Consider the following 17,022-nt stretch of genomic DNA (forward strand, 5'->3'; position numbering starts at 1 on the left):
AGCAAAGCTCATGTAAGAGGGACCACCCAATGATGAGTGGAAAGATAGAAACCCGATAATATTTGGAAACTTTAGTAAACCACCTACAACCTTCAACACACAAATAGGCCAAACATAAATAGACACGAAGGAGGTATAAGACGTGATTAGTAAAAGGCAACTTAACTGATTTATTATATGTATCAATTACATATCGCAGAACAGACATGTGCCTTTCCCATCCCATGCGACATTGATAAAAATTAGCCATTGATAGGTCATGAGAAAATATCAATAATTATTAGAGGCAGAAAACTTACAGATGAATTCCTGACAACTTGTCAAGGGAATAGAAGTGTAAACAGAAAAACTCAATCACCCAGAGATTTTTTTAAAAAATGAAATAAAGAGCCTGTTTTTCCTACTTCCTTTTGTGTATAATAGAAAACTGAACTGTAACTAATGACTGTTTCCAGGATTAATCCCAGTGGTAGATTGAGCAGCCCTGCTCTCTCCTCATTCCCACATCATTTACATTTGACAGAAGGAAAAAAGACAAAACATATTGTAAGAGGAAAGTAATCCACAATAGTGCTGGAAAAGAAAAGATGCCGCAGGGGGTCTATAATCACGAAGAAATACTGGAGATTGGGAACAGGTGGAAGAGAAATCTAGCAACCAGGATGAGGACAGAATCCACGATGTGGGGAAGAAAATTGCAAAGGCAAGCACAGAGCCCCAGAAATCCAGAACGGTCACATGGTAACAAGAGGAAGTGACCCTGAGGTTACGTTTGGGATGATTATACAACAGCATTCAGAACATAAGATCCACCAGCTTCCTTATTCTTCAACTATTATGGTTCTCAAGAGTGAGAGCAAGGCACAGAGAGGTTAAGTAAATAGCCCAAGGTGGCAAAGCAGAGCTTGTCTGAATAAAGCCCCATTAAAGCTAGTGCATGATATAGGGTGTCATATGGGAGTGTTCAGATTTTTATTATGGGAAGGAGTCTTAAAAATGAATAAGCAAAAGACAAACATCCATATGGGGGAAAAAAGCAAAAGGCTTAACTAGGCAATTAAGTCAAATGTGCAATAGATATATGAAAAGCATGGCAATTCTCTAGTAGCTGGAACAGTACAAAAGAAGACGATTTAATAGCATTTGCCTATCAGATTGCCCAACATAAAGACTAATCGCAATAACCACAGATGGTCCTGGTGCAAATGTAAACAGATCCAAATGTTCTGGAGGCGAAGTTAGCAATCAGGGTCAAACGCCCTAGAATATGGATTCCCTTGAGTCCCAGATTCCACCTCTAGGAATGCACTTCAAGGAAACAATCATAAATGCGCTTAAGGAAAATATATACAAATCTCATGAAACACTAGGGAAGAAATGAAGGGTTTCCTCCTCATTTTCTTTTTTCCACCAACCACATCTAGTCACTTGCACTGTGGATAATAAATGAGCTGCCCATTTGGGGCTGAGTGCAGAATCAACAGAGCACAGAGGAGGAGGGTAGAGAGCAAATCTCCCTTTCACCCACAACAACGGGCTAGAATTTAGGGCAAAAGGAGTTGAGCTCTGTTTCTGCTCCCCCCGCCCCCGACTCCCACGTCTGTCCCCCTTTTTCATGGTCTCTGGTTAAACCCCACATACCTCTCTATCTTTGGAAGACAATATTTTACAAGGAGAGAGTCTCACAGTTTAAAATAGCTGAGTTCCACTCTGTAGCTGCTGTCAGGAAATTAGCTATCAGAGCCTGATCACCCCAAATGAAGAATAAAGTAGCCGAGACAAAAACCCACCTGGAGGCTGGGTTTGCCACCTGCTCCTGCCCCTTCCCTGGTCAGGGGCTGGGGCAGGGATGGCTCTTGGAAGGCGGAGAGAACAGCAGGGGGACACCAGTGGGTGAAGCAGGAAGTCTGTGCTTTGCCACATGCAGTGGGGGGCCAGGCTTCCGGAGGAAAGAAAAGTGAAAGTATTCGGAGCTGATCGTGCAGGAAGCTGGAGGCAGTGCCTGCCGCCTCCCTCCATCTCCGTCCGGACACTTGTGAGGTTCCCGGGGCATTTAGGGGAAGCGGTGGGGGGTCCCGTCATGGGGTAGCCTGACGAGGGGTGTCCAGAGGGGAGGAGGCATCAGGGCCCAGCCCCAGGATCCACGGACAGGAGCTGGGGATTCACCATCTGTGTGCTTCCCTACTCACTTCTATTCCCCCAGGCTATTTCCCCCTCCTGTACTTTTGGGAGATGAAAATCTTCCTACACTGAATCGGGGTGCTGGTAACACAACTGAATGAATTTACTAGAAATCATTGAACTTTAAGAAACAAACAAAACCCAGACGGGGAGGGGAGGTGACCCAGAAATGCCTATAATTTGTCAGGATAAAATTATTGCCTAAGAAAGTCGAGACAAAAGGGAAGCTGAATATAAACTGAAATCATATAGAGGAAAATCATTCCTCTGGGCAGGAAAATGGCCGAGGGGCAGGCAGGCATTTGGGCGCCAGGGGCATGAGGAAGTCAGGTCTAAGGCAGAGCCAGGGCCGCGAGAAGACTCTAGAACAGCCACTTCAGGGAAGATGGGATACGCCCTCCACACACACCCTTAAAGATGCCTTATGTGCAGGGGCGCCTGGGAGGCTCAGTCCATTAAGTGTCCAACTTTGGCTCGGGTCATGATTTCAGTTTGTGGGTTCAAGCCCCACATCGGGTTCTGTGCGGACAGCTCAGAGCCTGGAGCCTGCTTCAGATTCCGTGTCTCCTTCTCTCTCTTCCTCTCCTCCGCTCGCACTCGGTCTTTCTCTCTCAAAAATAAACATTGAAAAAAAATAAAAATAAAGATGCCTTACGCACATTGGCACATAGTGTCTGTGAGAGACCCTATAACATAGAAATCTGTTTAACTTTACTGGAATCAATAATTCTCAAATGGATTCAACCCATGGGCTCCCCTTACCAGGACACCCAAAAGCTCCTCAGAAAAAAGGTGGGAAAAATGGTTCTGGCGTCTAAGAAGCCTCGAAACCTAGGTTCACCTGCTTGCTACAGAGGCACCAGCACAGCATATCCCACACGAGCACATTCTAGGTCAATAGGCTCAGCCCTGGTGCTGGTAGGTATGACAGAGGCTCGGGAGCCACAGGAAGGTAGCAAGCAGCCCCGTGAAATGCCAGGACAGGAACAGGGAGAGGAGTTCAGTCCACTGTTCACTTGTTACACTTCATTTACCTGAAACCCTCCACTTACCTGGGAAACCCCTCCATGGACATCCCAGCCTGGAAACAAGGATCTCCTCCTTTAGCCTGCCCAGAGATAGATTAGGCAAAGGCAAAGGAGTGGAAACATAATGCCCGATGATTAGCCTAGAAAAAGATGTAAATAAGATAAAAGATGTTTCTATGTAAGTGACACCTGCTTGGGAAAATGGTAATAATGGGAAAACTTCAGCTACTATATTCAGTGACATATATTCTGAGAATTTACTAAAATCATGTACAATTCTTTTTTAGCTCAATTTTATTGGGGTATAAAATGCATTCATCTCAAGTGTACATTTCAGTGGTTGAGTTTTAACAAATGTAATCGGGGGCGCCTGGGTGGCTCAGTCGGTTAAGCGTCCGACTTCAGCTCAGGTCACGATCTCACGGTCCGTGAGTTCGAGCCCCGCGTCAGGCTCTGGGCTGACGGCTCAGAGCCTGGAGCCTGCTTCCGATTCTGTGTCTCCCTCTCTCTCTGCCCCTCCCCTGTTCATGCTCTGTCTCTCTCTGTCTCAAAAATAAATAAACGTTAAAAAAAAATTTTTTAAAAATGTAATCGTAATTACAATCATGACGTAGTCCATTTCCATCATTCCAGAAAGTTCCTTCGTGCCCTTTGCAGATAGATAGCCTCCTCCCCAACCTCGTCATCAGGCAACCACTGATGCACCTGCTGTTAGTACAGATTTGTTTTGCCTGTATCAAAGTTTTACATAAATGAAAACATGCAGTACGTGAATTTTGACGTGTGACTTCTTTGGGTCATCATAATGCTGTTGACATTCACCTCTGTTGCTGAGGGTCGGTAATTGATTCCTCTTTAGCAGGTGTGCTGGCCGACTCTTGTTCATCCTGTCCGATCACCATGATGTCACCAACGTAATTGATAAGTGTGATGTTCTATGGGATATCCGGGTGACCCAGATGTCTTTGGACTATCTTATGACAAGGGGCAGGTGAGTTAATATAACCCCCAAGACAAAACTGTACATGAATGTTCTTATCTGTCATGCAGGAGCTAAAACTCTTTCCGATCCTCCTTTTCTAACCAGGATGGAAAGAAAACATTGACCAGATCAACGCCCCCACACTATGTACTTGAGGTCCATGGAATGACCTGGGCTGGGGATCTTACTGCCCAGACTGCTTATTTTCTTATCCCAGTCTTCGGCCTTCTTATAAATTCTGGGAGTTACCTGATACACTTCTAAGAAATTGACTTTCTGTCCGAGTTAGCCATTATCAGTTTTGATTACTCATACCCCAAAACTCCAGCTGCTTGTAAGTTGGTATCAGAGAATGAGTTGCCAGCGAAGAAACTTCACAGAAATAGGATCAATCTGAGATTGGTTGTGTGACCTACCTGGACATAAAAGTAGTGGACAGCCTATTGGCGTTCAAAGATGGGGGTTTGGTAGACTTTGGCAAGCAGGGGCAAGGGAGCAGAGGAACTTCTAGCGCTGGATTGTGCTCAGGACTCTACGAGTCACTCCCTGATTCCAAGTGTGAGATCTTAGCACACTTAGCAAAATGGCGAGGAGTTTGTCCAGTAAAAAGAAAGCATTGACTTCGCTTCAGAGATTACCACCTACTTGGCCTAAATCTGGATGGGAAAACAGAGAAAGGAGGGAGGCCAGAATCTTCTCATCCCACGGGTCGTATGGAAGGAAAAGAAAACAACTCTACCCCTGTGTTAGGAACCAGGGATTGTCTGATCGGCATAGATGGTCTCGGTCCAGGATACGTTATCCCAGAGAGATTGATTCTCTCGCAAGGAGAGAGAAAAAACAAGACAGTGGGAAATGCAAGCTAAAACTGCAGCCTGTTGTCATCTGGGCTGATGCATGATATTGCAGACTAGGGCTTTTTTGTGAACTTAACAGAAGTACCCGTGAGGAATGCCAAAGACCTTGTGCTTATAAGCAAAGGAAGCTGGCACATTTATGTCATCGCCCAGCTGAGTGGTGGCCTGGGCCTGCCTGCTGCTTAAGGGCAGGGAGAGGAGAGGGAGGAGACACAAGAGCGGGCTCTTGTAGTCTGTGTCCAGCCTTGTCTGGGCCACTGTGCCCCCTGGGAGGCCAAGAGCAGAGGACAGCCATGCCCAACGGCCACTTTGCCCCACAAAGCGAGAGAGGGAGAGAGGGAGGACGGGCAGGGACTGGTGGCAGGCAGTCCCGTGCGTGTGCAGTACCTGGTAGGCATGCACACCCCACCCGCTGGAAAAGATGTCCTCGGCGGTATTCTGGAATCTGGAATCTGTCCCAGCCAGATTCACGTTCACTTCTTTGGAGGAAAGAAAGAACAGAAGTGGGCAGAAAGGTAGAAATCTCTGGCCCTCTATACTTTGCAAACATGCCTGTGCAAATTTCTAGCACATCTAGAGTGAGTCAGAAGAAGCAGGATTCAGTGGAACATACTTTGGAAACATCCTGCTTTGCCTCTGTTCCCCAGGCCTCTCCTGCTTTGGCCACACTGCTCTGACTAAGGTCCTGGAAACTGCACACGCCCCGGCTCCCATTTATCTGTCCTACCTGCATTTCTAGTGCTCTGGTTTTGTTTATTCTATTTGTGCTTTGCTCCCATTTCTTTTTCTTCCAACTTTATGCTGCTATAGTGTGTTTTTGTAAGTTGCTTCAAATCCTTTACAGAACGAGGGCCGCTATTGGTGAAAAAATTACAGACATAATGTACAAACGCACTTGGTAGCGGGGTGCCTGGGGGGCTCAGTCTGTTAAGCATCTGACTTCGGCTCAGGTCATGATCTCACGGTTTGTGAGTTCGAGCCCCGTGTCGGGCTCTGTGCTGACAGCTCAGAGCCTGGAGCCTGCTTCGGATTCTGTGTCTCCCTCTCTCTCTGCCCCACCCCTGCTCTCTCTCTCTCTCTCTCTCACACACACACTCTCTCTCTCTCTCTCAAAAATAAATAAACATTAAACAAAACCCCACAAATCACATTGTCCTTTAAGGTCTAGGTAATGTCAGTTCCAAACCCTTTCCCCATCCCACGGGAAGCCTGTCTCTGTCCTTGAGATTTCAATGACTAGCTGAAGCTCAGTTTTTTCTAATCACCGAGGCTGCATTTTTATATATATATATATATGAAATTTATTGTCAAATTGGTTTCCATACAACACTCAGTGCTCATCCCAAAAGGTGCCCTCCTCAATACCCATCACCCACCCTCCCCTCCCTCCCACCCCCCGTCAACCCTCAGTTTGTTCTCAGTTTTTAAGAGTCTCTTATGCTTTGACTCTCTCCCTCTCTAACCTCTTTTTTTTTTCCTTCCCCTCCCCCATGGTCTTCTGTTAAGTTTCTCAGGATCCACATAAGAGTGAACGCATATGGTATCTGTCTTTCTCTGTATGGCTTATTTCACTTAGCATCACACTCTCCAGTTCCATCCACGTTGCTACAAAGGGCCAGATTTCATTCTTTCTCATTGCCACGTAGTACTCCATTGTGTATATAAACCACAATTTCTTTATCCATTCATCCGTTGATGGACATTTAGGCTCTTTCCATAATTTGGCTATTGTTGAGAGTGCTGCTGTAAACATTGGGGTACAGGTGCCCCTATGCATCAGCACTCCTGGATCCCTTGGGTAAATTCCTAGCAGTGCTACTGCTGGGTCATAGGGTAGGTCTATTTTTAATTTTTTGAGGAACCTCCACACTGTTTTCCAGAGCGGCTGCACCAGTTTGCATTCCCACCAACAGTGCAAGAGGGTTCCCGTTTCTCCACATCCTCTCCAGCATCTATAGTCTCCTGATTTGTTCGTTTTAGCCACTCTGACTGGCGTGAGGTGATATCTCAGTATGGTTTTGATTTTGATTTGTATTTCCCTGATGAGGAGCGACATTGAGCATCTTTTCATGTGCCTGTTGGCCACCTGGATGTTTTCTTTAGAGAAGTGTCTATTCATGTCTTCTGCTCATTTCTTCACTGGATTATTTGCTTTTCGGGTGTGGAGTCTGGTGAGCTCTTTATAGATTTTGGATACTAGCCCTTTGTCCGATATGTCATTTGCAAATATCTTTTCCCATTCCGTTGGTTGCCTTTTAGTTTTGTTGATTGTTTCCTTTGCTGTGCAGAAGCTTTTTATCTTCATGAGGTTCCAATAGTTTGTTTTTGCTTTTAATTCCCTTGACCGAGGCTGCATCTGTAAAGGGTCCATTTATTCAAGAAACTTGAATGAATTCACACACCAGGCTTCTCTGTCCAAACCTGGCGCTTCCCTCTGGTTGCAGGAGTGCGGAGTTTTCTCTGGCTTCTGACTGCTTTCCAGAAATTTGAGGAACATCTTCCCTGCCTTATAATGAAGAGCATTTTGCCTCTCTCCAGCCCCGTGTCCAGTCCAGGCTGAGTACTGTGCCCGGCCAGTCCACCGGCCTGAGAGATGATCTGGAATGTCCAGCTTTCCTTCCTTCTCACGACCACCTTAAGGGCAGAGAGGCAGGTACAAACATGCACCTTAGCAGAGAGGCAGGTGCAACATGGCGTTCACTTCCTGCCTACACATGCTTTGCCCCCTTACTTCAAAACAACCTGGATCCATTTGAATGAAATAGACCTTTCTACTCTCTTGCCTTTGGATGAACAGTGGCCCATCTGCCACGGACCCCGAGCTGGCCCTGTTTCTCCTCCCTGGGGCTGAGAACTGCCACAGAGACTGGGTGGAGGGGCATCCAGCATTGGTGCAGCCATTTCACCCTGTTCAGCAATTTAGCCTTTACTCTTTGGGTGCCACACATGAGAGATCAATCAGTTGGATTGATCGGAGCTCCTCAGAGCTCCGGGAAGGCACAAAGGCAGTCGATGTCTGCTCAAGGTTGATCCCAGGCCAGTGCCATGGCCCCGTGGGGCTGGCAGTAGAAGATGGCAGGTGGAGGCCACCAGTCAATTGCGGGTTAGCCCTTACCTCCTGTCCTGGTTCCCCATCTCCAGGAAGGTCGGCATCTACCCATGTTACTTCTGTCTTTCCAGCCTCATTCCACGGGTATATGACAAAATGAGATGGCACATAAAGAAATAATGAGGAAATCAGATTTCTTAAATCGTAGAGGATTGGCTCCCCGGGGGAAACTTGAGGCTGACTCATATCACCTTCTACAACCACTTTCGTTTCCCCCATGCCTCCTCTATCCCTCCCCCACACCGCAAAAGACAGCTCTGCCCAGAACAGTTCCTTTTAGAAAAATTAACATTGAAATTGAATAAGTGCTGTCCAACTTCTGATTTCTGGGTAGCTGGGGGCCAGTTTGTCCCAGAGTGCATCTGTGCGTGGCATCTGAACACGGATGAGTTAGGGGAAGTGAAAGCAGACCCAACATTGACCAATGCAACCGAGTGGGGAGTGAGGCGTTGCTCTGTCTGTGCTGGGATGTTATGCAGTTGACTAGGAGGGAATTTGTCTTTTAAAATACAAGGCAAATACATCAATGCATTCTTAAAGCAAGGTAAAAGTGTGTGGAAACCCCTCTACCCCAGACTCTGGAGGTGGGCAGGGCCCCAAGAAGGCAACAGCATTGCTATCAGCAGCTGCAGAACTGACAGGTAGGTCCTCAGCACTCAGTACCAGCACCCAGCCCACAGCCTCTCCTCCACCGGTTCCCGAGAGACGGGAGATGAACAAGCTTGAAACCAGCCAGCGCTCGGCCTCCGGGTAGGAAAGAGAAGTGACGCTCTCCTCAGAGAATGAGTTGGTAGGCGCTGCCTCTTTTTCTGGTTTCTGGAAGATGTTGTACGGAACGGGCGTCATTTTTTCTTTAAACATTTTGTAGGATTCATTAGTGATACGCTCTGGGCCCGATGCTTTCTTCTTTGGAGGTCTCTTAATTATTGATTCAATTCTTTTAATAGATACAGGCCTATTCGGATGACTGTCTCTCCTTGTGTGAACTTTGGTGTTTTGTGTCCCGTAAGAAATTTGTCTGTTTCACCTTCTATCAAATTCTTCGCCCTAGAGTTTTCCCTAGTGTTGTTTGCTATCTTTGTCGTGTCCGTGGGACTAATAGTGATGAACCCCTCTTTCATGTCTGATACTACTAATTTCTGTCTTCTCTCTTTCCTTTGCTAGCCTTGTTAGAGGTTTGTCGATTTTATTGATTTTTCTAAAAAAATCAGCTTTTGACTTCATTGATTTTCTTAGATGTTTTCTTGTTTTCAGTTTCACTGATTTCTACTCTAATTTTTGTTGTTTATTTATTGATTTATTTTGCTTGCATTAGGTTTCAATTTCTCTATTTTTCTGTAGTTTCCACAGGTGGGAGGTTAGATTATTCATTTAGATCTTTCTTGTCTAATGTGTCAATTCAGTGCTATACGTTTCCGCCTAAGCACTGCTTTTGCTGCGTCCCACAAATTTTAATAAGCTGTGTTTTCATTTCCATCTAGCTCAAAATATTTTACAATTTCTCCTGAGATTTCTTCTTTAGCCCTAGAAGTGTGTTCTTCGATTCCAAGTATTTGGAGGATTTCCCAGCTATCTGTTATTTCTACTTTTACTTCATTGTGGTCTGAGAACATATTTTTAAATGATTTCTATCCTTTTAAATGTGTTAGGGTGTGTTTTACAGCCCAGAATATGGCATGTTTCGGTCAATATTCCATGTGAGCTTGAGGGCAATGTGCATTTTGTTGTTGTTGAATGGAATATTCCATAAATGTCAGTGAGACCAGATTGCTTAATGATACTGTTCAGGTTGACTATATTCTTACTGAGTTTCTGCCTGCTTGATCTGTCAGTTACTAAAATAGGGGTATTGGCGACTCCAACGATAGGAGTCGATTTGTCTGTTTCTCCTTGTAGGTCGATCAGTTTTTGTGTCCTGTACTTTGATGCCACTTTGTTACTTGCGCATTGAGAATTGCTGTGTCTTCCTAGAGAAAGTGACCCCTTCACCATATAATGTTCCTATTCACCCGACAATTTTCCTTGTTCTCAAGTCTGCTTTGTCTGAAATTAATGTAGCGACTACAACTTTCCTTTGATAATGCTGTTGACAACATATCTTTCTCCACCCCTTTACTTTGAATCTGTCTTGTGTTTTTCTGCTTAAGGAGGCTTTCTCATAGACAGCATACAATTGTGTTTTTTTTCTTTTCGGTTTTTATCGCTCTATCGATTTCTGTCTTTTAATTGTTGCATCGAGGCCATTCACATTTAGAGTATTCATGTAGTTAGATTAATATCTACCAAATTGCAACTGTTGCTACTCATTGTGCTTGTCTTCGTTTCTACTTTTTCTTCCCTTTTTTTTCTTCCTTTTACGGTTTCAACTGAACACTTTATTACCCCATTTGCTCTTTTTCTCCTAGCATATGAATCATGCTTCTTTTAAAACGTTTGTAGTGGTTTCCCTAGAGGTTGTAATATATATTTGCTGCTATTCATATTGCTATTTATTTATTTACTTACTTATTTAGACTTTGCTTGGTACCATTTATTTTTTTCATATCCATTTCTTCAAGTTATACTCTATGGCTTTGTGAGTGACACATGCATCCTATAATGGAATGTCACACACTCCTCCCTCCTGTCCTTATTAACATTGCTGTCAGTCATTTCACTTATCCATACGTTCTAATCACATGTTGCTATTATTACTTTGAACAAACAGCTACCTCTTAAATGAATTTAGAATAGGAAATTATTGAGAACCCCAAAAAGCTAATCTTTGTTCTTGTAAATTACATCAATAGATATTTACCATATTAGGAATGGAAACTTTGAACACTTAAATATTTATTTGTTCATGAAAAAAATAATAATGAACTCATTACCTGCTAACATAAATGAAATATTTTATGAGAAGTAACTGTGTTTTCTAAAATAAAGTAAATTAGTAAGAAGAGTAGCAAGGCTTTATATTTTTGCAAATCTCTTTAATAACTGGCTCAGTAGAAGATGGCGGGATTCTGTCTGCTTCTGCTTTCAACCCAATGTGATCTCACAAAATGTGTATCCTCTGGGAGATTCTACTGTACATGTGTGACAGAATGAGAGAGAAAAAGGGTAAATAACATTTTAGTACTATTATGAAAACAGTTTTCACCTTGGTCATACGTGAAAGGGTCTTACACAATCCCAGGGGTCCCTGGACCATACTTTCAAAATCACCATTTTAAAATAATTTTTAAGGGGCACCTGGGTGGCTTAGTCAGTTAAGCGTCCGTCTCTCGATTTCGACTCAGGTCACGATCTCACGGTTCATGAGATCAAGCCCCATGTTGGGCTCCGTGCTGACAGCACGGAGCCTGCTTGGGAGTCTCTCTCTTTCCCTCTCTCAGCCCCTCCCCTGTGCACGCTCTCTCTCTCTCAAAATATATATATGTATAAACTTAAAGTAATTTTTGAGATGTGCTTTTGTTTTCAAGTAAACTTTACGGTTTTTAGACATCAGTAATTTAAGTGGTTTGAGTGCTGCCTTCTATTTCTTTTATAACAAAACTTTGCTGGTGTTGATATCTTGGTTCTCTCTCTCTCTTTTTTTTAAATGTTTTATTTATTTATTATTTAAAAAAAAATTTTTTTTAACGTTTATTTATTCTTGAGACAGAGAGAGACAGAGCATGAACGGGGGAGGGGCAGAGAGAGAGGGAGACACAGAATCGGAAGCAGGCTCCAGGCTCTGAGCCATCAGCCCAGAGCCCGACGCAGGGCTTGAACTCACAGACCGCGGGATCGTGACCTGAGCTGAAGTCAGACGCTTAACCGACTGAGCCACCCAGGCGCCCCAAATGTTTTATTTATTTTTGAGACAGAGAGAGACAGAGCGTGAGCAGGGGAGGGGCAGAGAGAGAGAGGGAGACCCAGAATCCGAAGCAGGCTCCAGTTTCCGAGCTGCCCGCACAGAGCCCGACGCGGGGCTCGAACTCAAAGCCCGCGAGGTCATGACCCGAGCCGAAGTCGGACGCTTAACCGACTGAGCCACCCAGGCACCCCTCTTGGTTCTCTTACTGTAGCACATCATCGAATAATTTGTCCTAGAAAGACTGCATCGGTAAGGACAGACTAGATTATTCTACCGGAACACGCAATTCTGAGATCTGAGCGGGTCACTCGCCTCTGCTTCAGAGAACCCTCGCTTGGGACAGTGTGGGCTGCTGAGTGGCTGTCAGTGACAGCCACGGTGACCGAACGTTGGGTGACCACCAGAGATGGTGCAGGAGTACGATATTTTCTGAGCCCTTACGCGGCTATTCGTTTTTTATTTGAAGTGGAGTTGACACACAGTGTTACATTAGCTTCAAGCGTGCATCGTGCTGTGGTTCACCACAGGGCACCTTGGCGAGTATCTTGTCTCCACACACGAAGAGTGTATATTTTTAGTCATTTCCTTTTACCTCTGAATCTATAGATTTGCATAACTGACATTTAAAATTTCAAATTTAGGTGTTCCCCACCCCTCCCCTTCAGGGTTTTTACCAGCTATGTTCTGGGGAAATTCTCTCCTCGTTTTACATCCATTTTAGCTAGCCTTTTTTTTTTTTTTCCTTTTATTTTAGCTCTCATTTTAAGTTTCCAGGCCTGCCGTCTCATTTTCTGATCTTTTCTTCAAGGCATCCTGGGCGCAATATCTTCTCCCATTCGAACGACACTACTTGTTTTTTGGAAACTCTCTCCTGCTCCTGGCACTATTTCTATTTACCCGGGGGTAATTTTTGTTCTTTGCTCACCTTGGTTCTATTCCTTCCTGAGGTAGGTTTGCACCAGTGTGTGTGGCCTATTGTTTGTTCCTACCTGAGGACCAGGCACTGAAGAGCTAGCTTGGAAATGTGTTTAAGGAGACAGGCTTGAAAAGCTGTGGGCTCGGCTGTGGGAATCCCAGATGCCTGAGGGTGAAGGCCTCTTTCTCTGGGGGCATCTACATTTTTAAGAAGGCACCTCTAGGGGCGCCTGGGTGGCTCAGTCGGTTGAGCATCCGACTTCGGCTCAGGTCATGATCTCATGGTTCATGAGTTGGAGCCCTACGTCGGGCTCTGGGCTGACGGCTCAGAGCATGGAGCCTGCTTCGGATTCTGTGTCTCCCTCTCTCTCTGTCCTGTCCCCGCTCATGCTCTGTCTCTCTCTCCCTCAAGAATAAATAAAACATTAAAAAAAATTTTTTTTTTTTTTTAAAAAGAAGGAGCCTCTAGTGTCTTGCCTGGATGTGGGTCAGAAAGGAGCTGGGGGCAGATCCTTTAGTGTTTTGCCTTTCAAGCAATCCTGCTGGTTCCTGCTGGCATCTCCGTTCCAGGCCCACTGTTCTCAGGGCTGCAGGACACCCTCTGGGATTGTCTTCCGAAAGCAACAGCAGTGAGGCTCACACCTCTTTTTCTCTTTCAGACTTTGGCTTCATTCTCTCATCTAATTCTCTTCCCTTGTACTTCTTCCGTTACTGTCATTTTAGGGAAACTTCTAGTCTAAGGGGAGCGCAACGCTTGTCCTCCGGCAACTATCTTTAACCAGAAGTTGTTGTTTTGTTTTTGTTTTTGTTTTGGAGAGAGGACGGTGAGAACCAGGGAAGGCCAGAGGGAGAGGGAGAGAGATGCTCAGTTCGCAAGATCTTGAGATCATGACCTGAGCCACAATCAGGAGTCTGCAGCTAAACTGCTTAACTGACTGAGCCCCCAGGGGCCCCTGTCTTTTTCTTTTTTAAAGGAATTCAGTGAAAGAATGGGTTTCATTCTATTCCAATGCATCCTTATAATGGGAGGTCCCAATGACCCTCTTATAATGGGAATAAACGTCTCCCAAGTGTTTACACCTTTTAGAATTACCGAGAAGACTCCCAAGACATCATCGGCAAAGGGAACCATTTTTCAAGTAAGAATCAGAATTACAAAGCTTTTTCAGTTTCAACATTATGGGTCACCTGGGTGGCTCGGAGGGTGAAGCCTCCCGTTCGGCTCCAGCCATGATCTCACGGGGTTTCGTGGGTTTGAACCCCACATGGGCCTCTGCATTCCCTGGCAGTGCTGAGCCTGCTTGGAATTCTGTCTCCCTGTCTCTCTCTCTCTCTCTCTCTCTCTGCCCCTCCCCCTCCCCCTCTCGATCTGCCTCTGTCTCTCTCAAAAATAAATAAGTAAACTTAAAGAAAAACATTAAAAAAAAATTGGTTTTCCCAGGCACGGCCATAATGTTTGAAATGCAGGGGCCTACAGGTCTCCGTGTACGGATAACACGTACGCAGGCAAGTTTAGCTACAGAACGATGAGTCCTTGTTTTGAATATACACACAAGTCTCTATAGTCAACAGGAGAAAAACACATATTCCTGTGACTGTTGTTAATTGAAACTGGACCATAGGGGTGGGTGTCTTTGAGCTAATTTTATTACGTGAAATGTCACTCATTCCTGCCCCTGTGGGATGGAGAACTCTACCTCTCTTCCACCTTCCTTGAGATTTCTTCCGGTTGTCGGTAGCTAAGAAGACTTGCTGTTCCACTGCTCTCTCCACACTCAGCACCACACCTCTTGTTCAAGCTTCCCCAAATCCTGTAAATAGACACTATTATTACTTCCGTTCTGGCAACCGAATCTCAGAAAGTTGGCCGAGGTTAGAGAAAGTGGCAAACCAGGATTTGTTAGCAAGCAACCTGCATCCAGAGCCTGCACCTGACTTTGTGAAGGTTCGTTATGAAATGGGCGAATTGAATGCGCTTTTTCAAAACTAGACCTTACCTTCCCTGTTTATAGTACCACACGGTGGGGTCAGTGAACAATCTGGAATCACCAAGAATGACCTTGCTCCGTCTGATGGAGGCAAACAGACAACAGAACACGTTAGGCAGGAGACTGTCAGGAGGAGTTTTCAGAGGTGATAACCAAGCTGTTCTTGAAAAAGAGTAGGCTTTTGCCAGGCAGAGACTATTCAATTAGTGTTTTGCTTACATAACATTATGTAGCAGAATAGCGTGATTTGCGCGGTTTCATCTAAGTCTGTGATTTCAGTTATATAATATATGGTGGAATCTCCAGAAACACACCAGACAGAATAGGATAAAGGGAAAGAACCCTGGGGCAGAGGTCAAGAGACCTCTTCTGCTTTGGTGCCAGATCGTATGCACTACACGCATTCTTCTAACTGCAGAAAACACTTCCTAACATAGACAAAACAAAATTAAGTTGGCTTTACACCCGTATTGGCTGACATTTTGAAGTATGACAATACTTGGGGTCTACAAAGGTATAGAGGAAAAACTCTTGTGAAATCCTGGCAGGACTGTAAACTGACAAATCATTTTGAAAGAGAAGTTAGCAACCTAGAAGTTGGAAGGTATCGTACCCCAGTACTGGGCAATTCTCTTCTAGGTACAAATGCTAAAAAATTCTTGTTACATGCACATAAGGAGCTATAAACAAGGGTGTTTACCAAAATACTACTCATAATAGCAAAAAAATTGGAATAGACCTACACATTTACCAGTAAAGGATTGTTAGGCAAATATTGTCTCTATTTATGTAAAATATTACTGCACAGCAATTAAAATGCCCTGGTTTGACTTAAAAATATCAATGTGGACACATTTAAATAAATAACACATGGAAAAAAGGCAAATACAGGCATACCTTGTTTAGAAAAAAACTTGCTCTTCGGTGGTAGGTTCTGTGATATTCTCTTCGTTGGCTTTTTATTTTTTTTGTCTGTAAACTTTTTAAAACAAACAATCTGTATTGGTCAGGGTTCTCCAGAGAAACAGAAAAGACAAAATGTGTGTGTGTGTGTGTGTGTGTGTGTGTGTGTGTAACAGAGATTTATTGTAAGGAATGAGCTCACGTGAATATAGACGCTGGCAATTCCAAATCTGCCCTGTGGGCCGGCAGACTGGAGCCCCAGCAGAGTCGATGGTGCAGTTCCCATCTGAAAGCAGTCTATTTGTGAATTCCTTCCTACAGGGAGAGGTCAGTCTTTTTGCTCTAGGTGGGCCTTCAACTGATTGTATGAGGCCCACCCACATTATGGAGGGCCTGCTTGCTCAGAGCCGTCCAGTTGAAATGATCATCTCATCCCCCAACACCCTTCAAGTGAGAAGGAAAGCCTGTAAGAACAGATAAAGAAGGCCAGCCAAATGTCCCAGGCTGGATACCCCGTTTGCATGCTCTTTGCTTCTGTAATCTTGCTTGCCTCTTCCATCAGCCAACTGTCCCCATAGTGTCCCCCCTTTTTCCCTTGAGTCCCTGCAATCCCACCTACCTGTGCAGCTGATAGAAAGTTTCCAAGTACCTGGAATCTAGCCCAGCATAAAAGAAGGCCAGCACCGGGGCTCGGGGGCTCAGCCTTTGGAGGTGACTCTGCCGGGCCAGCGCCAGTGCAAAATAAACGGTCTTTTCTGATTCCCCGAGCGCGTGTTGCTTGTCTCTTCCTGTGTGCCAAGTATTGCCGTAACACTTTTGGTGCGTTGGCCAGGAAGATGACAGCCACGCTGACCCCTTGAGCCACCGTTGTCTGTGAGCAGCGGAGAGGCCACTCATTGCGGGCCCCCGCCACGGAAAGGAAGGCGCACCGACATTGATTTCACCGGACCCAGCAGTACCGGCCACTACTGCACTCGGACGGACTCCAGGGGGAACAGAAAAGACCTGTCCTAGAACATTGGAACAGTAAGTGTCCCGGGGACTTCAGACGAATCCAGGCCCACCCCTGAGGCAGAAGGGGAGCTTAATCACCTCCCGGGCAACGTAGTCACTGAATAGAACAGGGAAGTCCTGGGTGGAAGTCTGTGATCTGTCTGAATGTGTGTGAGTGCCCGTGCTCCGTGGAGCCTGAGTGGGTCCTACTCTGCGGTTCTGTGA

At 45.1% G+C, this 17,022-nt stretch overlaps 2 protein-coding genes across 18 annotated transcripts in view; one reads left to right on the plus strand and one right to left on the minus strand.

The window, feature by feature from the left end:
- SP110 (SP110 nuclear body protein) overlaps positions 1–1,913 on the minus strand; it is a 36,015-nt gene extending 34,102 nt beyond the window's left edge. The window contains 1 exon segment of the mRNA XM_042995582.1: positions 1,791–1,913. The gene's annotated coding sequence lies outside the window, so the exon portion shown is untranslated.
- A 51-nt stretch (positions 1,914–1,964) lies between these two features.
- LOC102972180 (nuclear body protein SP140) overlaps positions 1,965–17,022 on the plus strand; it is a 65,314-nt gene continuing 50,256 nt past the window's right edge. For 7 of the 17 annotated variants that reach the window (XM_015537856.2, XM_015537860.2, XM_015537859.2 and 4 more), the window contains exons 1-3: positions 1,966–2,035; positions 4,072–4,200; positions 16,637–16,830. In XM_015537856.2, coding sequence (XP_015393342.1) covers position 16,830 — 1 coding nt within the window. In that variant the 5' untranslated portion in view covers positions 1,966–2,035; positions 4,072–4,200; positions 16,637–16,829. The other 10 variants (XM_007082943.3, XM_015537864.2, XM_042995573.1 and 7 more) reach the window with 8 other exon arrangements.

The sequence above is a fragment of the Panthera tigris genome, chromosome C1 (assembly GCF_018350195.1).
Source record: "Panthera tigris isolate Pti1 chromosome C1, P.tigris_Pti1_mat1.1, whole genome shotgun sequence".
In the NCBI taxonomy this organism is placed as follows: domain Eukaryota; kingdom Metazoa; phylum Chordata; class Mammalia; order Carnivora; family Felidae; genus Panthera; species Panthera tigris.